Consider the following 27,618-nt stretch of genomic DNA (forward strand, 5'->3'; position numbering starts at 1 on the left):
CCACACACACACACACACACGCGCGCGCGCGCGCTCGTTCTCCGGTGTGTTAAGTGAACTGTGAAGCTCAGACCGCCTTGTGTGGAAGCCTCGCTGGAGTGGAATCATTAAAAACGGTCCGTGGCTCTTTAAGTGGCGTCTCTGCTTCTCTCGCGGGCGCGATTCTTCATGCATCGCTTGCCAATCTCTCCCTCTCTATCTCTCTCTCTCTCTCTCTCTCTCTCTCTCTCTCTCATAACCCCACGTCCCCTCCTTTCTCTTTCCTTCTCTCTCTCTCTCTTAACTAATCAGTGCGTGCAGGGGCCACTGTAGTCGAGGAAAGAGGGGAGAGACTAATACACCATTATTATATAATACATAACACAGTAATACAGTTGTTAACTTCTATACAGTATTAATACAATCATTGATTTTGAGTCAAAAAAGGGGCCTCAGCCTCATTCAGCACCATGGACAGCTCCCGATGAGGAGCAGCATCAGACGCGAGTTGTTATGAACAAATCTTTTAATCTGTTAAAAACAAGATAAAACAACACAATTATAGGGTTGCTCTTGTGGTTAAAAAACGTGTCTGTGTCTTAACTAAAAAGTCTGGATTCTCTCGTGCTGTTTTATACACCGACGGCGCTGCGGTGAAAGGCGGGACCGTGCGCTCCTCGCCCTGCGTGATTAGCTCCCGAACGACTCGGTCAGCGCGCGAGCCCAATCCGAGCCGAGCGGTGCGACCTCAGGCGGAGTTTGAGGAGACGCGCGGTTCGTTTTGGTTTATGTTGGTTGGACCCGGAGGAGGAGGAAGAGGAGGAGAAGGAGGAGGAGGAGGAGGCGACGACGGCTGTCATTTTTTTTTTCATTCGCAGGAACGAGCACGTTTCTCGGGAGCAAACCCAGGCGGGTGTAACAGTCCTGCAGGCTCCGTCAGCGGGTGGTTCATCGAACGGTTTGTCCCGGTTGTGGTTGAACTTCGGCGGTGAGGGAGAGAGAGAGAGAGAGAGAGAGAGAGAGGGGGGAAGAGCGAGAGAGAGAGACGGATGCTTTGGATGACAACAGTAATGAATCGCGTCCTTATTTTTCCGCGCATCCTTAAAGCCTTGTAGCTCCACTGCAGATAATCCGTGGTAACAACCCGATTATTCTAATTATTAATAATATTATTATTCGTGTCTGTTTGGACGAGTTTCTGCTCCCACTCTGGACATCACCACCACCATCATCATCCTCGAGGAGGAGGAGGAGGAGGAGGAGAAAACATGCCAGTGAGTCGAGAGCTGGACTGGATTTTAACACACGACGGATCAAGACCAGCGGTCACTCTCTCCTCATAGCCGACGCATGGTCTTTATTCATTCATTCATCCATTCATCCCACTAGTCATTCAGTAATTCAACAGGAACCGACCGGCGGAAAAAAAGGCTTCAATCCAGTTTTCTGCTGCTACAGTGAGAGAGAGATAGAGAGAGATAAAGAGACAGAGGGAGGACCAGCTCCAAACACAGCGGTGAGTTAAAGGCGAGTCTCCTTCACAAATCATGTTTTATTAGAAACATTTGACACTGTGTGGTTTTTAACCCTTTGTTGTCGTTGTTGTTTTAAAGATGGAGTCCCTCCACGCAGACAGCTGTTAATGGTAAACACATTAGTTAAAGGGCTGTTTTGGAAGAGGAGAAGTTGAGAAGGAAAGGAAGGAAGGAAGGAAGGACGCAGCTGGCCCTGCGTAACCCGGGGACATACTGATGGAGAGACGGAATGTGGTGTCCACTCTGACTCACTGAGGACAGTGTCGGGTAAACGACACCCGTTCAAAAATCCCAGCGTGTGTGTGTGTGTGTGCACGAGGGTGGTGGTGGTGAAAACCGGTTTTTGATGCGCGAGAAAGTGACGTGCCGCCGCCCCCCCACCTTCCCGCCCTTTGCCACGAGCCTCTTGTCAACTCAACGAACAAGGCAGCCAAGTACTTCATCTGTGACTGCTCATAAATCCCTCCGTCTTTGACGTTTTTTCTATTTCATTTTTTATTTTTTTTTTTTTAAATAGACCCTACATGTTTTTTGGAGTGCTCATCAGACGGGCTCACCCTGACTCTCCAAATCTCGTGGGATTTAAAGGAAATTAACGGCCGAATCTAAAAAAGAGAAGGAGGTAAAAAAAAAAATAATAAAAAAAGGGGGAAGAAAAAACTGACAAACAGGAGCCGCCTTTATGAAGATGCTGATGTGTGACCGCGGCGTCCAGATGCTCGTAACGACGGTGGGCGCGTTCGCCGCCTTCAGCCTTATGACCATCGCCGTGGGTACCGACTACTGGCTGTACTCGCGCGGGGTCTGTCGCGTGAAGAGCAGCGGCGACAACGACACGAGCCGCAAGAACGAGGAGGTGATGACGCACTCCGGCCTCTGGCGAACCTGCTGTCTGGAAGGTACGTGATCAGTCTGACCGACACTCTCTCTCTCTCTCTCTCTCTCTCTCTCTCGCTCTCTCTCTCTCTCTCTCCCTCTGTGTGTGTGTGTCTTTAAAACATCTGTCTGTCTGTGTAGATGCATGTATGCGTGTGCACGCGGGCACCATCATGACTTTCTCAGTGAGTGCGTGTGTGTGTGTGTGGCTGGCTGCCGGTTTCTCTATATCATGTGTATGTGTGTGTGTTTTCTATAACACACACATACTTGTCTCTCTATAGTTCTGATGACATCTAAAGTGATAATGCATCCCCTAACCCCACATGCCCAACCCTTACCTAAAACCAAGTCTTAACTAGGGGCTGACCATCCATCCATTCATCCAGCCATCTTGAACTGCTTTATCCTCAACATGAGGGTTGCAGGGGCGCTGGTGCAAATCCCAGCTGACATAGGGCAAAAGGTAGGGTACACCCTGGACAGGTCGCCAGTCCATCACAGGGCCACATAGAGACAAACAACCATCCACTCTCACACTCACACCTACAGTCAATTTAGAGTGTCCAATTCGCCTAATCCCCATATCTGCATGTTTTTGGACTGTGGGAGGAAACGCATGCACACACACACACACACACACAGGGAGATCATGCAAACTCCATGCAGAAAGGCCCTTGTTCTGGAAGGCCATTGCTGCAAAAGCAAGAATGCTAGACCAACTGTATTATGCATTACCACATGACACACCAAAAATTGAATATTAATAACTTGATATTGTAATACAGGGATGTCAACTTAAAGATACACATAACTTAAACCACCCAAAATGTATAAACCATGGCTCAGGTGTGCTGCATAACAGAGTATAACAGCCTTTGTGATTTGCATTGAAATTAGTTGGTTGTTTCTAAGACCAGAGGAGCCTTGGTAGGCTCTGATTGTGTGTGTGTGTGTGTGTGTGTGTGTTTGACAGCGTCCCATAATCCCCATAACTCAGTTTCTTAAGAAGCTGTCCTTGAATTCACTCTTCCTTTGCTCCAGAATAGAATCAAATAGTTTCCTGCTCTCGTTTGGTCGTTGTGATATTGCCGCATGGCTGAAGGTACAAATAAAACACTAACAGGCACAAACACAGGCAGCTGGCAGTGTTATTAGTCTGCCAGATGCACCCCTAACAAGTACCTGGATGTGGCACAGAAAGCACTGTTAGGAATTTGGGTTTGGGTTTTTTTTTTTTGAAGCCATCTTGTCGTCTCGTTGTTAGGGAGCCAGTAAAGACAACCCAGTGTGAAGCAACCTGGGTGGTGCTGTGATAAGACACACATTTGACAACCAGGGACGTGTGAAGAGAACTGTCAATTTATGCAAGTGACTGCTGCACAGTTGCCACTGACAATATGGTGTGTTGGATGCGTTGGAAAGAAAGTTTGATATGTGTTTTTATTTAAAACTGTAGTTTGTTTGTAACATTTAACTAATACAACAAGTTGATTTCACACAAGCCTGATCATTAGCTCAATAGCAGTGTTGCCCATTCACATTGTCATGCTGCACACAGGGTTAGGGTATGTTGAGATGGACAGACACAACAGCAACATTGGGCTCAACATGATCAATGCTTCTTGCCCTCACCCTCCTCTGCACTGCCGCTGTATACACACAAATGCTCCCTGAAGCTGGGGACACGCTACAAGGCAGAGTCTGCTTAAGTCAGCACTGGAGCAGAAAGGTCTCAAATTGTGTGTGAGGGTAACAGACCTGACCTCAGTTGCAGTCAGTCCAACATGTTTGATCTTTTTTTGACCCAACAGCAAACATATGCTGCCAACAGCCAATGAAAAAGAGTTAGTGGGACACAGGAAAAAGTGTCAGAAGACGACAGGAAGTAGCGGGAATATCTAAAAACCCAACGTCAACTCCTCAACGTTTTCACCCACACCCATCTTTTGTTCTTTGACTTCTCAGACCAAATGGGGGCAGAATAATATCAACAAAATTGGGGAAAAAAAATGACATACTGCACCTGCATTCAAATATCAAGACTAATGTTGAAACATTTTTTGATTAGTGTACTTACGTTAGCCTAAGCGTTTACAGCTTTCTTTAAATCCATAGAAACAGGTAACAGACTGTTAATATCAGTCACAAACGTAGTCCTGTAGTCAAGCATATTAAAGAGATGATACAAGTCCAAGTAAGGTCTAGTCTAAATCCACCTTCAGTATCAGATCACCTCTGATCCTCTTGAGGTCAGTTACAGTCTTCGTGTCTTGTATTATGAATTAAGAATAATTAAGAATTATTCTCATTTTCATTTGAATTACATATTTAAAATGATTACTGTGTGATAGTTGTGATATATGTTTTCTTTGGTGTAGAATATGATGTGTATAGGCTATAAAATAGTAATTTTTCACACATTTTGGCTTTTAGAAATATTGCACCTCCTGCGATTGTGAAATTGCAGCAGCCAGTATTGTGATAAAACAAGATTAGATTGTACAGTCCTATAGATTAGTACATGTGGTTTGTAGTAGCTATGAGCTGATCTGAATTACCCTAAACATGGTGTAAATGCTTCACTAAACACAGGTAACATGTTGAAAAGAGAGACGCCTGCCACCACTGTCATGTGACCAGGACACGAGTGAGTCTGCAAATGGCTGTTATACTACAGCGAGTTGGTAAATGCATCAGCCTGGATAGATTAACTGATCAGTATTGGTAGATAAAGCTTGTGATATCAGTATTGTATCAAAAATATTGAGCTATCCCTAGTTTTTGGCAGCTATTTGTGTGTTTAATTATAAATAATTCTCTTTGCCGTCTCTGTGGGACTTGTTTTTATCGCACCTTATTTTAAAATGTGGCTTTTTATACCAGTGGGAGTTTCAATACAAAGGGGAAACCCACAGAAGTTTGTTGATATTTGGGTTTTCTTTGCGCTGCAAGTGTTACAAATCGCTCGGAAGCTGGATCCCATATTAGAAGCCGCTGACACTGTAAACAACCGAAATCTGTTTACAGCAACACTGAACTACCATCTGTCTATCGAGCAAAAAGCTGCAGATTCCCAGTCGGGTTTTCTTTTAGAGCAAAATGTTTGCTTGACATATGTGCGTAATTGTTGGCTGCAGCCAGTGAAGCCACACAGCTAGAGAGCTCAAAACAAGCTATTTACTGACCGCAGCAGCTGGACTCACGCGGTGACCACATGCAGCACCTGTTGAATGTTCTGCCACTCTCTTCCAAACCCAGGTGTATTTCTGGCACGCATGCTAACTGATCTTATGAGACACATTTGGAGGTAGCAGTGCTAAACGAGGCCATATAGACTGCAGAGCACACCAGTAGGAAACTGGTAACCAGTCCTTTCAACGACTGTCCACTCATACAGAACAACAAAGAGGCATAACTCTGCAAAGTTTTGTTAATTTTCCATAAATTATGGACTCTGTTGTATGGAAAAGCATTTCTGTAAAGATGAAAGAGATGCTAATGAAGCACAGATGTATATTCACTGCTGCCATGGGAGAATATTTCGCTGCATGGTTATATAAAATACCAATGCCACCTGATATTCTTATAAAACTGAGGTTTAATCACATTCAGTTGTATTATTATGGATATATCGATTGATTTACTCTTCAACTGTCCCACATTTCACTTTTTTTTTAACAAAACAATAGGGCTGCAACGATTATTTGAGTACTTAATTTCTACATTTATGGTCAACTATTTTGATTGTGGATTGATCTGTTTGATCAGTTTTTTTCACACTTCTTAAATGTGTATATATTCTGGTTTCTTTGCTCCATATAATAAAGAAATCATTAGAACTGAATAATTTTTGGTTTGTGCACAAAACCAGACATTTGAGAACACTGTCGTCTCCACGTTTTCTGACCTTTTACGGACCAAGCAAGTATAATCATGATAATAGAATAATCGACAGATTAATCTATTATGAAAATAATCGTTAGCTCCAGCCCTACAAAATAAAGTTTCAGCACAGTTTGACCCTCAGCAAGGCCTGAATAAAGCTTCTCTTAGCGAGTTAGCTTTAATCTAGACTTCCTGCTACTCAAAGTACACACGGCCTTTCACAGCATGTCAGACTGGGAAATGCAGACCAATGCGGAAACGAGGCATTAGTGTTCATGTCATGTAATTCACAGTGAACCATGTGACTTTGATTCACTGGAAAGTCTTCACATTATGAGAGCAAGACAACCTTGTTGTTTAATCACCATTAGAAACACCAGAGAGTCTTTTGTGTACATGTATGTTTGTGTCTGATGCAGTCAGACCTAACCATCGCACTCTGAAGGGCATAAGAGGCCATTACAGGGGCAGATGGTGCAGAAGGCTGCATTCAACACACACGCTCTCATTTAAACATTACACACACACACGTATAATTGAATGAATAAATTGACACATTTGTGGATATTCCCAGGCCACCAAATAAGAACAGCTGTGGGAGCCGTACACCACGTTAACACAATGTCAGCACAATGTCAATGGACACCCACAGACACACACATACAGTACAGAGGCTCATATGTAGCTGACACAAAAACACAACCTCACTTTGTCTCACACACACACACGCACACAACAACAACTCAGCTAGAGGGAGTACGCTACCATTTATGTCTTTGCTCATTCCGCCCATGTTATCCCCACTTCACTCATTCCCGGTCCCTGCTTGTCACACTTTTATAATTCATAAACGCCTTATAAACTGACGGCAAATGGTTGTCTCCGACTGGTGCACGTGTGACTCGTGCTCTGTTCAACATCACAGACGGAGTGAAGGAGAGATGGAATGAGAGAAGAAAAGTGGGGGGGGGTAGAGAAACATCATGTATGCAGTGTTCGTACAGTAGATTTAGCGCAGTCATGCATACTGTACTGTGCTGCGTGCACAACATGCAGTGCATCCTCCAGTGGTGCAGTTTATGTAATGAAAGAAAATATGGGGAGAGCCGTGGAAATCGTCCTACGAAGATGCTTTTTGCTTAAAGCTGGAGGACGGACGTAACTTTTAAACATAAACCATCGTCTGTTCCTTTAAAGCCATTGTCGAATGAGTTCAGCTCCAGAGTCAGAAGAAGCACACAGTGCGAGTAAAGCAAGACAACGTCATACAACAGCAATTTGTTCTATTATGTGTTTGTGTGTGTGTGAGAGAAAAACTAGGTCAGAGACTGCAGTGTTTTGGTAATTACTCAGAGGTCCGCAGGGGGCGATAGAGGTTCCGCGCTAGAGTTTTATTCCATTATTTAACATAATGAAGTTGATATCCAGGAGTCAGCTGTAGGCTGAGCTTGAGTTAAGTGGACGATGTTTCACCTCTCACCTCCCACAGGTGAAATATTTTCAGCTTTATTTTAGCCAGTAAAAGCTGGATGACTGAGAACATTTGTTGTTGGAAGTTTTCGCTTGCTGTAAAAATTCTCAGCTATTTCATGGGTACATTTTGACACACACAATACAATTAAAAAAGAAAAAAGAAGGTGAACATGCACCCGTCGCCCTCTACCATATACAGTATCTTAACTTGTTCCAAAAAACACAGATTAGCAGCCCTGCTCATACAGCAGTGTTTTTTCCCTGCACCTAGGATAACTCTTACTACCTAAAATGTATATAAAGATCCAGTGCAGTCTTTCAGCAACTTTATTGCAAAACAATAACTCGCCAACAATTACTGGGTCTTTCCTTTTTATATGAAAATGTAAGATTAAAGTCTTTGTTGCCGTAGATGAACTCCACATCAGAATACTGAATTTAAGCACAAATATATTCTTTTTGAATGAATAATTAACAAAGTGACTTTATTATTCCAGAAAATCTTTAAACATTGCTATGGCTCATAAATCCAGATACCTGCAGCTGCAAAAAGAAATCACACACTCTGATCTCAACGCTACCCAAATGTAGAAACATCTCAATTTTACAGTCATCTAAAGCTGCAGTAGGCAGGATTGCTGATTATGAAAAAAGGTGATTGATGAAATACATCTGTAGGTTATTAAAATAATGAATTAAATCAAAATAATGAAGACATGTTTTATTGTCTTCATTGTCTTCAACTCTTTTAGACTTTTTGTGTGTGTATTTCTTGCATCATAGGAAGTACACTGAAATACACGGTGGTCTGATTGGTGAAAACCTTATATCATATGTACTATAGATGTCGCTGTGAGGCTGTAAACAGAGACATCTTATCCAGTATAAACAGTAAATGACTGAGAGTCGAGTGAAGTGCACATGCAGAGGTGCAGAGGATAGACTGAAACAAATAGAATAAAGTTCCTCAGACTGTATATTAAAAGTGAACGTAGTCTTCCACTTCTCAAGGACGCCAATGCAGAAGTAAGAATATACAGAATAGCCCTAAAATGTATTTATTAATTTTGCTGGTTGCAAAAAGAACTCAATTTGAATGGAACTCGATTTATTTTCACTTGATTTATAACATCAGTAAACAACATGGCATATTTTGTAAAATATGCTATTGACATTAGTTAGAAAGCATATTACTAATCGCTGCGATCAAATCAAGGTGATGGATGTAGATGCAAAATAACCTGTTATTTCGTGTATGTGTAATTATGGTCTGTGTGTGTAGTGTAGCAGGGGTTTGGTTTTTTTTCTACCATGGTGTTAGTGTGAGCCTCTGCTTACTGACAGTCTGTGTGTGGTCAGGTTGAAATTTGTTGCCTGCAGTGAGTGTTTGTGTCTCTGCAGGTGTACTGGAGGGTTAAGTGCCCCTCTGTGATAAATGAGCACGAGAAATCCAGGAAATGAGGAGAGAAGCATGGAAGGGAGGGAGTCGGCAAGAGGATGGAAACGGAGCATGAATGAGGAGGGACCAGAAAGAAGGTGCATGAATGGAACAGTAGAGGAGCGCGGTGGAGAGCGAACGGCAGCGGGTGGAAAGTGATGGATGAGCTGTGTGTGTCCTCGGTTTCGGCTGAATCTCTAGGGAGTGAGGGACCATGCCGGGGATCTAAATGATCACCTGGTAATAGAGAGAAGAGCATTTTAAACACAGATGGGGACCAAAATGTTCCCCAGGTGGCTGCAGAGGGAAAGAAAGACTGAATAAACCGGCGGCTCGGGGTAGGGTATGAAGGACAGCTTGAAAAATGAGGTCACTGCATAGAGAGATAGACATTAATTAAAGATGTGGGGTGTTTGACCGTGTCAGGGATAAAAAAAAAAAAAAACAATCTGCTGACAGATCAGCACTGAGGTAAAGATAGAGCAAGAGAGAGAGGAGGAGTAACACACTCAGTACGTTTACATGCACAGTTTAATCAAGCTAAAGCTGACTCCGTCTCCGTAGGGGGCGCTGTATCTCTCTGTAAGCGAGTGCGTATTGAGTCCGTTTCCTGCTGTCCTTTACGTCACAAAAAAACCAAACCGCGAATGGCGAGATGGACAGTGAGATGGATCGCGCTGTGGTTCTGTATGTTTCGTACCTGCTTTACACATGCGATCGTGCGAATTACAAACATGGGTCTTCATTGTAGCTATCGTGTTGTTTGTTCTTTTCCAGCGACAGTAGTGCAGCTTATACATTGTCTCTGGTGGAGTGGTGCATCACCTCCAGTCTGACTAAGTGTATACATGCAGGAGTAATCAGACTATGAATTGTATTATCCAGTATGTTAGTCTGACTAAGACTACCTTGATTTTAGTCGGACTAATGTGTTTACATGACATTAAGAAAACTGAATTATTGTCTTAGTCTGACTAAAAACAGACTTTTAGCGCACTGGCACATGTGAAGGTTTGACTAATGACACAAGATAAGTCGGATAAATTATAATAGTTTTCTGCTAAAAAAAAATGTAAGGAACTTTTTTTCTACTGAATCTATTGTAGAGCTTTTTTCTTTCATGTTTTTTTTCTGTGTTCAGCAAGGCATTAATGACCAGCTGGCGTAGCTTAGCACAAAGACTGGTAGGAAAGAGCAAGCTTGACTCTAGTCTCATCCATCGTCAAGCACCGTGCTTGATAATTAAGACATGTCGTCTTGTGTGTTTAATCTGTTCAAAATCCAAAGTGTAAAAACAACATATGAACCATAATAGCCTGGCGAACATCCTCCGGTAAAACTGAGGAACGCAGCTAAGTGAAGGGTTTTGTTTTTTTCACAAAATACTGAAGAGTTCCTACAATGTTTTCATGTTCTACAGCGGGAAGAGTCCTGATAGTTCTGTGTAGGAGGTTATGGATGAAGACGGGGAATGAAGGAAGGAAGGAAGAAGGAAAAATCCTCCTTTATAGTAACCATGTGTGGGGTGTGAGCGGTTCCCTGCTAACAAGGAGACACAGACAAGGGAGGATAATGTGCAAGGGATGAATGGAAACTTTAGAAGGAGGTAACAGGAAAAGACTGAAAGAATAAGCATTAGCGAAGGATGAACCGTGTTTTACTGGGCCTGTGTTGGGACGACACGACAGTGATAAAAGAGGAGGAGGTGTGCACAGGTTGGAGCAGAATCTGAAATCCAGGCTTCAGTAACAGGGAGGGTGTACTGAGGAGCACTCAGCCAAGTTAAAAAAGAAAAATGAATGGAAGCAGCGTAGGAGACATAGCAAGATGAAATGTAACCAGATAAAACAAAAGGGAAAGAATGTTTCACCGGATTTTAGAGGGAAGGGATTTGAGTAGAGATAGGCAAACTGTTGCTTGGGAAATCAGAGTGTTTTTCCAGTTGATCAAAATATATTGAACTTTTGTTGTATTAATATTGAGGATCTAATAATAATAATAATAATAATAATAAGGAGGAATATCAAAGGTGGAAAAACAGGACAAACACAGGAAGTAAACCCAGATGGAATAAATCACAAAATGAAACAGGAAATTGAAATACAGAAGTAAAACATGAAAAACGCAACAAGCAATGTCAATGAAAATCTGAATACATTTGAACAACAGAAAACCATCTATTTGATCATTTCAGGACACTCCAGGATGGTTTTCCTCATTTTCTTTATTCGGTGCAAATGCATTTGGTATCCAGACGTGTAAAGGCTGACGTGGACATGGTTTTGTCCGCCTACTTTGGCCCATGTCGTGTAGACAACTATGCATAGCATAGAAGAGGAGAGGATTTAAAACAGGAACAGACAGATGTTTTGGAGGAAGAGAGAAAGAATAAAACATGGGTGGTTTTTAAGGAAGAACAGACTGAGAAAGGGGAGAGAGAGAGAGAAAGAGGACAGTTGTTCAACCAAGCAAAACCTGTCTCGTTTTCTTTCATCAGCCATCACCGTGGAAACCAGCCTCTCTCCCTCCCTTTCTCGCTTTCTCCCTTTTCCCCCCTCTCTTTCGTCTTCTCTTTCCATCGCCTGGAACGAGGTAATAAGAGAGAGAGAGTAGAGGCACAGTCACCCTCGCTGAGCTGTCAGAGGCGCTCTGAGGAAACAAGCAGTCCAATTTGCTCTGCTTTTCAACTTCCTCTCCGATCCCATGCTCACTCCCCCTTCTGTTTTCTAGTTGACAAAACCCTCTATATTCTGAGTGCATGTGCATGTGTTTGTGTGGAGACGCACCTCGCTCATGCAGTTGTTGGACCACACACACACACACACACACACACACACACACACACACACATCTGATTGGGCCCGGCTCACCTGGGAACAAGGCTGCTGGCTTCACCACAAACACTGCAGCAGTGGTCGTTTGTTGCAAAGCCTGAAATTACCTCTGTGTTTTTATGTTCTGTTGACAAGGACTGCTCATTGTCCCCCAAAAAAATGATGTTTGTAGTTTCTCGGAAGCAAAGGATTGAAAACTGGCTATGATATGATATGATATAATATAATATGATGTGATATTTATGAAGTCCTTCCGAATTGAACAAAAGTGAATCAGTTATGTAAGCGTTTAACTTAAACTTGTATTAGTATATAGGATATAAATATAGGATGGACTGGTGCACAGTGTGCTTTAGTGCAGGGGTGGGAATCACAGGGTACCCCAGGATAGCAATAATATTTATTTGACCCACCTGTCTAGTCTGGTCCTTTTACATCACGGGACTCTGTGTCTCTGGTTTGGTAGTGTCCTAGTAATAGTTTGTATTCAGAATTTAGAACAAGGTTAAATTATTCTGGTAAACATGCAAAGCCACACATGTTATGTGACCTCTTGATCCCCAGTCTGCCAAATATGTGTCCATGTTTACTCTGCTGTGGATAGTGTGAGTGTGTGTGTGTGTGTGTCTTCAAGGGAAAAACAGCCAGTATCTGATGACCAGCTCACTGCATAAATGGGGACATGTTTGTTTGCCTACTTTATAACCTTGATTTGGGCACTGTTTTTGTCTAGTTAAAACACAAATGAACCAGACTGATGAAGTTGTATATGTATATTGTGAGGAGGGTCAGTGAGTAGAAGTAATGTCATTCTCCATATTTGAGCATGACAGTCCTGTTTATGACTGTTTTATTGTTGTTGTTATTATTATTATTATTTTCATTATTATAAGTATTATTTTCTGAGCTTACAACAACAGGTTTTTGTTGTTTTTGTAGTGTAAGCAATGTGCACATGTTAATCTGTGTGTGTGTGTGTCATGATTGTACATAAGTGACAGTCGCAGCAACATGCTCTGCTCAGCGGGAGAAATAAGAAATAAACCCCCTGACACATGAGATAAAACATACAGCCACACACACACACACACACACACACACACACACACACACACACACACACACACAAACACAAACAGACATTCATGTACAGACGCACTAGACTCCCATCACCACTGGCCGTGTCCCATAATGCCTTTCTGCAGCTGTGGTTGCAGCTACCCTTGGGCCACCCTGACCTTTGTTAGTCAAATGTGTGTTCATAGACGGTCATGTTGTGTGTGTGCACAAATATTTGCTATGGCTTTGCTTCCTTGTGTGTGTGTGTGTGGGTGTGCCTGGTATTCCTTGTGTTGTGGGGACAAAAATCAAGTCACAATAATGTAAATGACTAGATTTTAAGGCAAAAACATGTTTTAAAGTTAGATTTAGGTTAGGTTAGGTTAAGGTTAAGGTTAAGGTTAAGGTTTAGGATTAGGTTATGGTCAGGGTTAGGATTAGGCCAGGAGTAGTTATGGTTAAGGTTAGAGTAAATCTCCAGCAAATCAATGTAAATCAATGCAATGTTCTCTGAAATCGTGTGTTTTCGTTATTTAGAAGGAAATTAGACTGAAATAAAGACTTTAACATGTTCTCCCAGCTACATGTACACACACACACACATGAATGGTCAAAAACCACACTCGCTCAAAGACTGAAAGAAAATTACATAGTCACTCTTTACTATTAGCGTGTGGCTGTCAGATTAAATACACGGTCTGTAATTTATGCTGTGAATGTCTCTCATTCAAAACAATTATGGGAATCATGGGATTATGGGAAATCTCCAGCACCTTATAGCAGACTGCGTCATTAAAAGGCGACTGAAATAAAATGGTTCGTTACCTTGAATAGAAATACAGGTTTTCATTTCAGGATTTAAAGAGTCCTGGTAACATTTTGGCTCATGTAGGTGCACTGCTCAAGAGAATTACTAACATTAGTTTTGTTGTTTTTAGACATTTTGATGCAGAAATTTTACATATTACATACTATCATACAATTAGTAATTGTTCTTCTCTTCTGAACCTTTCCGGCACACCAAACAAGTAGTTTTGTTATTTTTTAAACTCCATCTGATCAGGCAAGGGAATATTGGGACAATAAGGATAATATCCTCCCAACACATTATATTATTTTATTATAATTTTGCTCTTAACATTGAACTGATCTAATCTCTAATCAATCCAACAGTGATTTCCAGTGGTTATTTTGAACATCTACTGTTTCTGTTGCATCTTAATGAGGGATATCAACGAATAGACTGTGTGAGTAATGGAGAGATTTGGGCAAATAATTGCTAAATGCATTGATTATTAGAGCAATGGAATATGAGAAACTGGGGAAAAGCACTCAGAAAGTGCAAATCTCTGCCAAAGCCACTCAGCTTCCCACAGTGTCAACACACTCCCGTAACTCACAAGGTTAACAATCTTTTATTTAATTTTCTTTTAATCCCAAATCCATACCCAGGTCTGGATTACCACTAAAAATCTAATAACCTCATTCTCGCGCCGCCTTAATTTACATCAACGGAAAATGTAATTAAAATGTGTCCTTTAATTTTCGGAGTCACAGTCGGACAGAGCAACGGGGGAAAACGTGGCCGAAAGCGTCGTGTTCCCGGTGGAGGTAGTAAACCTGAGTGATGTTAACATGTGGTCTTGTTAGTGATCTGTTTACTTAAGGAATGAGACAGATTCTCTTTCATGGGATGTGTAGGTAATTATTTTAATGATGTAGTATTCTAAGCCCACGCGTAAAGCACTTTGAAGGCTTTCATTTTACCATTCACGCGAGTGCATTTTATTGGATTTTAATGTCGGTGCCACATGCTCCACTGACGTGTCTGTTTTTCCTCTTTCTCTTTCTTCCTTTTTCTCTCTCTTGAGGGTTTTGAAATGGTGATCGCTGCGTCACCACATTATTCACGCCGGAATGTTCACCATCATTTAAAATGAGATGGAGAGATGTTGTCAAAGCTAAAGTTTAAACTGGCCTTGTTTGTTTTTGGGGTTTTTTTTTGCTGTTGTTTGACACTTGACAAAAGTCTGTGTGACATTTACTCACCCAATCATTGATACAGCATTTGGAGGCAAGTGAATAAAACCTGAGAGACCTGAGCAATTTGTGTTACATGTCCACATCACCCACACACACACACACACACTGGCATACATGACATTAATCTGTACCTGGTCTCTCTGGACCACTTGTGAAAAACTATAGTATATAGTTGTTTGAGTGCAACTCAACCAGTGCATGCTGGGATATACTTCCGTCCACATGTCTGAAGACAATCATGTCTATTATATATATTATACATGAAATAATCTTTTGAAAATCCTAACTACTGAAAAAATAATCCTCTATAATTCTTTTTCACCAGCTACAAAAACATTTATTTATTTATTGATTTATTTATTTATTCCAGCTGTGGCTTATACATTCCTATCAAAGTCACATGAACGTGGGTTTACATAGATGACTTATATGGGCAGACAGATTAACAGGAACGTTGAAAAACAACTAATTCTGTTTTTTGTTTTTTTTTTAAAGTTAGAATACTGAGATTTGGACTTTGCATGACAGTGACTCAGCACAATTTCCACACGGTCACCACTCTAGGGCAAATGACAAAGTCGGGCGGTCGTTGTTGTTGTTGTAGAGGACGAGCTGACGGCCAGTGCTTTTGTTTAAAAATACCAACATTTTAAAAACACGAGTGTGTTTCTCTGCCTCTCGAGGGCCTTGTTCTTGTTCCTCCGCGTGACACATTGCGTTAATTTTGAAAAGCGATCCGTCCAATCATTCATCTCGCTTGTCAAACACACGCGTGTGAGAAGCATTCATTAAAGGATCAGCCTCGGTAACAAAATGTTCTCATGCCGTTTAGAACAGAATAGAATAGAATATCTTCATTGTCTTTGTGCAACACAATGACATTTGTGACGGGTCTTTGGTGGATCTTCACTTGAGCAGATTCAGAAGAATGTCAGACTGTCATTGTTATTCATTTATTCAATTTAAGCAATGTTGTGTATAATTATTAATCTGTTATAGTTTATCAGATGGGGGTAAAAAAAAATGAATGGTTATATTTGTGAATTTCTGTATGAGTTAAGAGTTCTGATCACTAAGGTGAAGAAGTTGTTATTTTTTACAGGTTGTGATGCTTCTGAAAAGAACAGTGGGGGGAAAAAAACAATCACAGCCAGGATAGGAAGGGTGTTTTATTATTGTTCTGCCTCTGGTGAAGCACCATGAGCGTCTGTGGAGCGGTGAAAGCCTAGAGCCGCTGCATCTGTGCATGCCATCACCACCACTACCACTGCCAGCTTCTCTGTGTTAAACCATCCACAGCCGTCATTAAATCCGGAGATCAGTAGAGCGAGCCGAAACCTCTGCACTCGGAGGTACCAGGCAGGTTTATGTGAAGGTAATGATCAGTCCCCCCCCCCCCCCCCCCCTTCCCTCTCTGCAGTGTGAGGCACAGAAATAAACTCCTCGTGTCGATCTCCTCATCAGCTCGCTCTCACTTACTGAGGGTCACACATGTCGATGACATTGCCGGGGAAACGTGTCTGCTGTGCCGTTTGGCCCAGGGGTTAGAATCCACGCTCGCGCGGCATAAAGGGTCAACGTGCGTGTGATTATTTTCAAGACGGTAGTGATGTGATGTGCGTACCAGTTGTGATCAATCGATAATTCATTATAAAATAATTATAGATAAATAGATACAGCAGCAAATGATGTGAGGATTATCTTGAGACGTAAACATCACCTAAGGTTGGAGATGCACGATATTATCAGCAGATATTGGCTTTAAAATGTATTATCTGATATCGGCAAAGATATGACTAATGACTAACAACAGTAGACTAAATAAGCTGCTACCTCCTTGACTTCTATGCTTGCGTACAATACAGTGCTTTCACCTCTCTGCCAGTGTTTACCAAGTTCAATTGTCTTACCTAAACCAACACAACGCACCGTATCAACCAGGCAGACTTCTGATGGTCAGCTCTGATGCAACACCGGCGAATAAAGTCTGCATGTACTTACTGTCCCAGAAGGAAGAAGCCAAACTCGGCGACCATCTTGAAGCACACGTCGTCATCCACTGAAAACCTAAACAAAAAGTTAACTCTTGTGTTGTCTCTTGCTCTTTTTCACTCCCTGGCTTCTTCTGAAAGTATCCACTTCGGCTTTGTTGGCTCTCTCATGGCTTGGTTTACATGCTGCATACCGTAAAGCGGAATGTACGGAATTTACTTACTAAGTTTTATTTTTAAAAAAAAACATGAACACCAGCTTTTGCATGTTACATTTGACATTTGAACAGTATAAAACATATTTAAAATAACATTTGTTTGAGTCTTTTTCTCAATGTCCAAAAAAAAAAAGAAAAAATAACTCTCTCCTCTCTGGTGACAAAGATGCTGATTCTCTGGCTTCCTGCAAGGGAGCGAGTCAAATTATCGTAATAACCACATGTTGGTTTTGACATGCAACTTCTCAGCTTTCAGAAACCGTTGGACTTTTTCCGATTGTCGAAATTGTCGCGTAGTTGCGGTAGTAGTACGCTCTGTGTTAAAGGGTTAAAGTAAAAATGTTGCCTTGTATTACATTAATGATGACCTACAGTGTCATACACTGGTGTAACGTTATGCAATATGCACACCGGCGAGCTCAACTGCACTTTTCCAGACAGAGCTTAGCTCTTTGAATGCCCTTGCTGTTAAAGGTCATTATTCAAAAAATAACAAAAACAAACTGTGTATTGCAATACACATATGTATCATATGTTGAGGTTGTAGGAAATACCCAGCCCTTACAGGCTCTGTGTGTGTGTGTGTGTGTGTGTGTCCACTTTAAACTGTGTTTATTCTGTTGTGATTGAGGCCACCAAGAGAGGAATAAAAGCAACCATATATCTCCCCGCCGCTATTCTCTGTGTCATTGCGTGAGACTGTTTGGTGTACTATAAATCAGATAGGTTCGATACAAATCCGTCCATTTCAAAGGCAGGATGGATAATAAATTTCCCGGCCAGCAAACACAAGGTAGAGCTCTGACTGCTGATGCTTTACATCTTTATGCATCCAAGAGGAACAGCTCTCGGTTACTTTAGGTGACTCCGCGACAAATGTTATCCTTCAAGGACACTGTGTATGCATGTGTTTCTCTCTCTCTCTCTCTTATATACATATATATATATACAGTATATATATATATATATATATATATATATATATATGTAGAGCGAGAGAGAGAGAGAGACAGCCATGATGTGGTTTTAGGTCTTTGAGAGTGTGCTGCAGGGTTGACGCTCCTCCTCCTATACTTGTGTGTATTTGTCGACTTAAAGTGTTTCCCCACGTCCACACATACTGTAACTTAAATCGAGATATCAAAGACTGTGCCGCACGAGCGCCTCTTTTGTCAATCTGCGTCTCAGTCAGAGAAGTTACTTTACCAAAAGCCCCGACTGCGTGAGCCGTGGCTGGATCAATGCATGAATGATTTTCTGAGTGTGGATACTGGAAAGAACCTCTTCATATGCAAATAAGCAATTAGGTGGAGTCGTTCATTTGTTCATCACCGGTCTCTATCCGTCCATTTCTCTCTAAACCCCCCCCCCCCCAACCCCCCACCGCCCCATGCCATTTTACCTCTAAACCTCTCTCAACTGGCATTTCTTCTTTTCTTCCTCCTCCATCCTCTTCCTCATCCCTCCTCTTTCCCCCTAGAACAACACCCACCCCCCCCCCACCTCTATTCCCCTGTGATGTTGACCATGTGCGAATGGGACTGAATGATGAGTGGGAATGAAGCTACATGCACACACACACACACACACACACACACACACACATGCATGGAGAGTTCTCATACAAAGGAGGATGAGTCACTCCGCCTGACACACTGCGCGCTCGTAGGAGACTGCATCCGAGTCAATACTACACAAATACACACAAACACACACACAAAGCGACTGACGTCCTCTGATATAAACAATATAGATACAGGGGGCTGAAGGCTTTTACTTACATTCATGATTGATAGTGTCCATGTATCAGTTTAATGAGCTCGGTGTATACTTGTTGATGTCTGTATTTTAGTAGCTGTGTGATTTTGTATTCAAGCGTGTGCGTGTGTGCGTGTGTGTGTGTGTGTATGTGCTGGGTGTGATAAGGCTTTTCATTAGTGTTTCTCACACATAGCCCGAAGGCTACAGCCCTGCATCATCTGTCAACCCCCCCCCCACCCACCCCCTCTGTGGGTTTCTGTTTGTGCCATTTTCTCTGCCTCTAATGTAAATTCATGTCTGCGCCGAATGTCATCCTCTCTCCAAATGTGATGCGATGCGGTAATCCTCAAAGAAGTTTCACAACAAACTCACCCCAGTGATCGTCAAAGCGCTCGTGTCCAACAATCCAGTGATTGATTGTCAAATTTAAAGACGTAACCGACTAATTAATCAAACCCAAACTATTATCGTTACTAACGAGCTAGCACAACAAGTGACTGCTGCTGCTGCTGCTGCTGTTTTCATCACAAGAGAAGATGCTTCCAAATCACAGTGAGCACATTTATCTTGTGCTCATCTTAATTTGTCGACATCATGCACGACAATAACGCATTCAATTCAGAACTCTGTTTCAGGACACAACTTGATAACACAGGAAATGGTCATGCCTGATATACTGTAATTGCTTGTGTGATAATAACAGTCTGAACTGTGATTCTCTGATTCTCTGCAGGAACATTCAGAGGCGTGTGTAAGAAGATTGACCACTTCCCGGAGGACGCGGACTATGAAGCGGATGCTGCTGAATATCTGCTCCGTAAGTTTTTGATGCGGACACGGTCGAGCCTTCCACGCACACGCGTGCACACTTCATGTCACATTCCAGTAGTTATACTTTTTTTCTCATCAGGAATTTGGCTTCATTGTAGCATACTTGTGTTCGTTGACAGCTGAGTTGTACGTGTGTGTGGGTACTGGCAGGTTTCCATGGTTATTGCACGCCACCAACTGGCCTGGGAAGTGTTGTGCTGCAGGGAGCGTGTGAAGTGGTCGCCGAGACGTGCACAGATTTTGCCACATACGTGGATGCAGAGAGTGTGACTCTGGCCTAATGGGGAGAATAAATTAGAAACATGTCCACGAGTATCCTCTGCCAATGTCGGAAAACGAGAGAACGGTGCAATAATGGGATGAATTAGGGCTGAAAAATATTGAATATATTTCAAATTGTGATTATTTTTGACTGAAATTGCGATAGTGATACGATTTTTTACATCATTATTGTCATTTTCATTTGAATGACATATTTAAAACAATGACTGTGTGATATTTGTGCAGATCTGTGCCAAACAAGGATGTTTTCTTCAGTCTGTAGAATATGATGTGTATAGATCAGGACAATAATTCATCTAAAATGGTAATTTGACGCACATTTTGGCTCTAAGAAATATTGCGCCTCCTTCCATTTGAATATTGCAATAGGCCGTATTCAGATCCGATCAGAATCTTTATTGTCATCGTGACAGCGAGACATTGCACAACAACATTAAAAATGCAGGTGCAAACATTTACAAAATATAGAAAGTAAGAAAATAAAAGATAAATATGTTACAATCCTAAACTAACTGAGAAAGACGGTCACACACAGACAAAAAAGGACGGAGGGATTGCCTTTGTACATCTAGATACATCAAAAAAATAATAGGACAGAAGTAAGAAGGGTTAAAAGTTAAAATCGAGTTTCCTGTGTAAATAAAGAGTAAAGAATGACAGAATGCGAAAACGGTAAAAGCAAAAAGGGTTTAGCTTGTGCCTCTTTTTTTCATTGCTCCACTGAACACAGAACAACATCCCCACAGCCACAGGCGGCCAATGAGATCTCCGACCTCAGAGCTGCTCAGCCAATTGCAGCAGGAACCTAGTGACCAGCATTACACACAGCCCAGGGGTTTGGGCCATAGGGGCGGAGTCATGCCACTGGTCACAGCAACTGTCAGTCATATTGGATTTAATTTGGAGTGTAGTGAGACAAAGAGTTGCCAATATAAGCTCATTATATGTTGTGTACATATATATATAATCTATATTTATGGACGTATGTGAACAACGCAGCTCTGTTCTTGATGACGAGCTGTTTGCAAACATCCTTATGCTGTGACATCATGCACACACACACACACACACACACACACACATATGTGGTGCTGGCAAAGCTTTCACTCCAACTGCAGACTCACTGAGTTGCTGTTATACTTATTATTTTGCCTCAATATGTGTCAGTGCTGCTCTCCATCTGTCCTGGTATTTGTCCATATTCTTGCTCTACATCTCTCCCTCCCTCCCTCCCTCTCTCTCTCCCCCTCTCTCTCTCCCTCCCTCCCTCTCTCTCCCTTACTTTCACAAAGCCTCTGAATGCTTTAACATGTTCTGGATTCAGACTCAGTCAAGCATGTAGCAGCACACTGGCTCATGTGTGTGTGTGTGTGTGTAGTTGTGTGACACATTTTTCACAGTTTTATCTCTGTCCTCCAGCTCTGTAACAAATATAACATGTAACACTGATTCATATTTATATTTACTTGGAGGGTTAGAGTTAATTTGCAAATTGCCAAGGCGAGGACATTAAGCTCTATTTTGAGTGTTTTATGACAATTTGAACATTCTTATTTAAAGGAATACTTCACCAATTTGCATTTAGCTTTGTATTTCTAGAATAGGGGTAGTATTTTTTGAAAAATTGTGCTTCCCAACCTCAGTTTCCCCTGAGTTGAGAAACACTGCGTAACTGTTAGTAAAGATGGCGGACACTGTTTATATTTGTTGAGGATTTTTGGGAGGGCTGTGTTTCTGATATTTCTCAACTCAGGGGAAACACACTTTTTTTCTATTCTTGTAATACAAAGCTAAATGCAAATCGGTGACGTATTCCTTTAAATGCTTCCTTGATTGAAACATTTAATATTATTTAACTTTGCATTGCATTATGTCACGCTTAAAGGTCGGGCTGGGCAAGATGACTCGTACATAATGTCAATATTTTAGGCCACGTCCTGATGAAGCTGCACACAGGTTGTTTCTCTTGGTCTTTTCTTTTGATATGTCTGCACTTCTCAAAGTAGAACTGATTCATGGATTATCAAAATAGGTGACAATGGTAACACTTTAGATTAGGGAACACATATTCACGATTAACTATGTGCTCACTAACATGCATAAATAGCACACTAGTCCTTTATTAGTAATGATTAAGCACATATTAACACCTTATTCTACATAGCCTTATGAATTAAGATTTTTCCTGATTATGGTGTTAATACGTGCTTAATAATTACTAATAAAGGTCTGGTATGCTACTTATAAGAATGTTAGTAAGCACCTAGTTAATGGTGAATATGTGTTCCCTTATCTAAAGTGTTACCGTGACAATTAGTCATCAAATCATTGCTGCCCTAATTGTTTTCCTCATTTCACTTTAATTATATCTAATGTAGAGCACAGCTAGAGGCAATATGTACACCCATCACAACACCTGACAAGTGACATTGTACTTTTTCACACAGAATATTAAGATCTTTGCCCAAAACATAAATCAGTCGTGAAAAAGAACCTGTCAAAATCAAACCTCAACACAAACAGTGTGTCATTTTGAGTTGTTTGTGTTTTTCTGCTGTGTGCATGCACAGGTGCTGTGCGTGCCTCCAGTATCTTCCCCATCATGAGTGTGGGTCTGCTGTTCCTGGGCGGGCTCTGCGTGGCCGCCAGTGAGTTTTACCGGAGTCGACACAACGTCATCCTCAGTGCGGGAATCTTCTTCGTCTCCGCAGGTTAGTGTGTCTCGTCGTGTTTGTCTGCTCGTGTCAAAATGTGGGTCTCTTTCAAAGAAATGCAGTTGTTGACCCAATCAAGTCAGAGAGACTCAGGAGATAAGAGGAGACCTCCAGAGTAGAGCTGCAGCTAACGATTATATTCATAATCGATTCATCTATCGAGTATTTGCACGATTAATCGAGTAATCGTTTGGTCCATAAAAGGTCAGAAAATGTCGAAAAATGTTCATCAGTGTTTGTCAAACATGGAAATCATGATGATGTTCTCAAATGTCTTGTTTTGTCCACAAATGAAAATGATTCAGGATGAATTTATTTGTATATATAGAGCAAAGGAACCAGAAAATATTCACATTTAAGAAGCTAACACGATCAGAAATCTTGTTTTAATAATGAAAAAACCCTCAAAGCAATAAATAGTTGACAATTCATTTAGTATTCGACTATTAGTCGATTATTTTAGTAATTGTTTTAGCCCTACCTCCGGAGTTTAATAGATTGATAATAGAGCAAATAAAGGCAGATTCAAAAATAACAATCAATCACAAATTATTAAAAAATTTGAATGGTTGAAATCAGTTATTTCATAAATTAAATAGAGGAATATGATTAGGTTTAAAAACAGAAAGTAGAATAATAGAGTGCGTAATATGATACAGAGGAATACATTTGAAATAGCAACAAGGTCTGTACTGTGTGTAAGTTTGTGTGTGTGTGTGTGTGTGTGTGTGTGTGTGTGTGTGAGAGTGTGTTTGAAGCTGCACTCAAATATTTGCTAAAGGACGCTGTAGAGCATCAGAAACGCACAGAGGAGCCGCAGTGTGGAAACTGAACACAGCAACTGATGAATCAATCAGCGAGAGTAACGCGATGCACTGCGATTCCCTGTCGGCGCGTACAAACACACACACACACACACACACACACACACACACACACATACATACCACGCACACACACATAATGCATCACATGGACGCTGACACTTACAGTCTCTCATACACACACACACTTATGCTCTATAGCCCCTGATACACAAAAGGCTTTAATTGCTGTTCAGTGGGATGTGTAGGGTCCCATTAGGATTTTGTCGTAAATTTATGAAGCCAAATTGGTAATTATTTACCACAATAGTGTGGAGCTGATTCTGGTTAATTACAGCTGGCTAATTGTCCCCATTCTGTGCGTTCCACCACACTGCATGAACACTGTATTGTGGACTAATGATATGGAATAAGAGAGCCCAGCTGTGTGCAGAGGCTCTCTCCAGTGTTTCCATCAAACTCCACTCCCACTCTCTGATGGTTCCCCCCTCCCTCTCTCCCCCCCTCTCTCTGTGTTTTTCTTTATTTCATTCATCGGTCTTGTCGTCACTCCTCTGATAACCTTTCTCTGCGTTTCAGTCACGTTTGCTGTCATTACTCTGACACTCTTTAGTCTCTTTCTAAACCCACATGTTCCTGAAATTGTCTCAGGCTTCCTATGTTCAAGTATTTTACCTCTTAATGTCTGAGTGAGCCCCTGTGAGATCGTGTTTCCCAACATTTCTACATGGGGGACCCACTTTTTTTAAAGATGGCAAACTATTGTGACTCAAATCACAACATTTAGTCGTGGTCATTTTGAATCTGTGGAAGAATCATTTCTAATAAAATTCATTGAAATGTTATTGTATACAAGTTATTTCAAACCTATACGCATAAATCTTTACTAAAAAATCTGGATCTTTCCAAACATTCTTCTGCTGTCGTAAACTCGTCACACTCCGTCAGTAAAAAGAAGACAAAAAGAAAACATGCAAAAAAGAGGGAAAGAAAAACAAAGGGAATTGTAATAGATATCACACATAATCAAAATGTCATTTAACATTTCATTTAAATTCATGTGATCTGAAAAACAAGCAGGCAGAACAAAAAACCACGTTTCGAGGCCTATCCTCCTTTACTTATTTATGTTTGTATTATAAACTATTTTGTTTTATATGAATTCTCAGTACATCCCACAATCTACAGTATGTCCATATTAAATTATGCTCCTACAACAAAACGAGTGCCAATGGGAGTCTGTACATCATCATATTTCCATCCTGTATTTGTTTAGTCTCCTGATGCATTCGTCTTAGATCATCTTACATTTTGAGTGTCGTGTTTGGAAACAGCTTATGTGTCTCACTTTGTAATATCTATCTGATGAATGAATCATTTCATGTTTTTTTACTTCTCTGAGCAAATGTTAACATGCTCATAGGCTCCATACACATTGTGTCTGCTGTTAACATTAGGATTTAAAGCTCCAGGGTGTAACGTTCAGGAGGGTTTATTGGCGAAATTGAGTATACCACACAAGTGTATAACTGCTATAAAATAAAAAATGCTTAATGGTATAAGTTTATTACTTAATGGTTAAGTAGGGTGTTGCACATTAATCAACATGTAGATATGCCAGATTAGAACTGTTGGTTCATTTTACATCTGTTTGTTCCTAGGCAGGGTGATGGAACAAGGTAAACATAATATAAAATATAGAAATATCAACAAATAGGGTAAAGCAGCACAGTTTTTACAAAACTAAACAAGCGGTTTAAGGACAAAACATGTAAAAGTGACTGGTGCTAGACTTAGATTTGATTAATTAATGTGTAAATGTGGTTGAAAATGGTCACAAATCAGGTTTGACCTTGGCCACACAGAAGTGTGACAGCAACATGTATTGATGAATAAGCCTTATTTTTACTTGGCTGCCCTGTTTCTAAAGCAGCCCCAACAGTCCGGTGAAAGCGTGCGTTTCACATTGTCAAATGGAAATTTACTATGCCGAGTAAATGAGGACGCTGAGATCCTTTCTGGTGTGTGAGGGCCACCGTAGTTTGTTTGCTCCGTTACAATCTCACCATTAGACTAATGTCACTAATTCTTTTACACCAGACCATTCATTTTCTCCAACTTCCTCCCTCGGCCCAGACACTTGGTTATGTTGATTATTTGATTGAACTGTTGTTTGTCTCCGTATGTCAGCCTCGTGATAAACTGTGCAGCTCGTAGAGCCGGGCCTCTCTCAGAATATCAAATGGGATTGGCGACTCAGAGGATAAGTGCTATAGATAATGGATGGATGTTAAAATGTAGCTCCGAGCAGCAGTGTGCCTAAAAGCTTCACATATATAATACTAATAAGCTTTTTGAATTTGTGTGCACTTCTTAAAAAGTGCTTCACCTAATTATAAAAGCAACAATAAAACATTAAATAAAATAAATTCACAGAGAGGAAAGCTTTCTAAGTCACTCTCACACTTAATTCTCGCCAATCTCCTTATTGTTTTATGCTTCTTTTCTTTTCCTCCAGGCTTGAGTAACATCATTGGAATTATTGTTTACATCTCGGCTAACTCGGGCGACCCGGGCCAGAGCGACAGCAAGAAGTCGTACTCTTACGGCTGGTCTTTCTACTTTGGCGCCCTCTCCTTCATCATGGCGGAGATGGTGGGCGTGCTGGCCGTGCACATGTTCATCGAGAAACACCGCAAGCAACGAGCCAAGTCCCGCACCGAGCTCATCAAGAAATCCGCATTCAGCCGGATCCCCTCCTACCGCTACCGCTTCCGGCGCCGCTCCAGCGTGCGCTCCTCCGAGGCCCCCAGCCGCGACACCTCACCCCTGGGGAAGGGTGGCTACACGGGGCCGGCCGCCTCTGAGATGCCCATGTACACGCTGAACCCACGTGAGGCGGGAAACGCCGGCACCAAACCCGGCAGCGGCATGGGCGGGCTGCTCAACTCAGAGAGGGAGTTCCTCCAGAGTAGCACGCTCACTAAAGACTACAGCAAGGACCCCAACCGCAGGACCACACCTGTCTGAGAGGTGCTGGCTGCAGATATCACCCAGTCAGAGTATCAAAGGATGGTGATGAGGAAAAATAAAGGGGGTCGCAAGCATAAGCAGGGGCCACGCAGGGTTTACGGGGTGGGGAAGGGGTTTGATAAACTTCGACTGTGAACTGTGAACTTTTAGCCTTTGAACTGTGAATTCTGAGCCCTGTGAGAGATTCAGTGAGTGTAGCAGGAGGATTTTTTTCAAGGAGAAGTTGTTCCCAACTCCACTTTACCACATATCACTGTAGTTGTACCTGTAACTCCTTACATGTGAAGGCACATTCAGTTTATGTTCATAAATGGACTCTCTGGCTTTTTCAGAAGGGACTGAAATTTACTAAAGATTGAAGAGTATATTGTAAGGGGTTTTGCAGTCTAGAGCAACTTCTCCTAAAAATGAAAATAATGTGAATTAAAGATAAGAGGGAGGAGGTGAGAGACCATGTGTGATCTTCTGCTTTCTGACCTCCTTCCTCCTAACCTTTTAACAGGCTTAAAGCACTGAGCTGCCTCTCTGATTATGGCACCATTAAAACAAAGAGGAATTTAACACCTCGGGAGAGGGATGAATTCATTTTCAGTTCAGCAAAGAATTTGAAATTCAAAGATTCAGTTTGTCCATTTTGTTGCGGCACATTTGTGACACTACGTCTTGATTTCTATACATATTGTAAATATACCTTTTTTTTCATATTTATTTCTAACTGAACTGAAAGTGAATTGAGCTCCTTCCTGGTCACACGTACGCCGTCACGCTCTGATCCCAGGTCAGCTGTTAAACCTGCATTCTGATTTGTTTTTTCATCAAAGGGAAAACAAAATATTCGA

The 27,618-nt window shown here is 41.5% G+C and overlaps 1 protein-coding gene across 1 annotated transcript; it reads left to right on the plus strand.

The window, feature by feature from the left end:
• Window positions 1–780: 780 nt before the first annotated feature.
• cacng3b (calcium channel, voltage-dependent, gamma subunit 3b) lies at window positions 781–27,618 on the plus strand. Its single transcript, XM_058653611.1, has 5 exons — window positions 781–1,495; window positions 1,593–2,413; window positions 19,829–19,912; window positions 22,779–22,919; window positions 26,265–27,618. The coding sequence occupies exons 2-5, from the start codon at window positions 2,197–2,199 to the stop codon at window positions 26,774–26,776; spliced, it is 954 nt and encodes a 317-aa protein (XP_058509594.1). The 5' UTR covers window positions 781–1,495; window positions 1,593–2,196; the 3' UTR covers window positions 26,777–27,618.

The sequence above is a fragment of the Solea solea genome, chromosome 16 (assembly GCF_958295425.1).
Source record: "Solea solea chromosome 16, fSolSol10.1, whole genome shotgun sequence".
In the NCBI taxonomy this organism is placed as follows: domain Eukaryota; kingdom Metazoa; phylum Chordata; class Actinopteri; order Pleuronectiformes; family Soleidae; genus Solea; species Solea solea.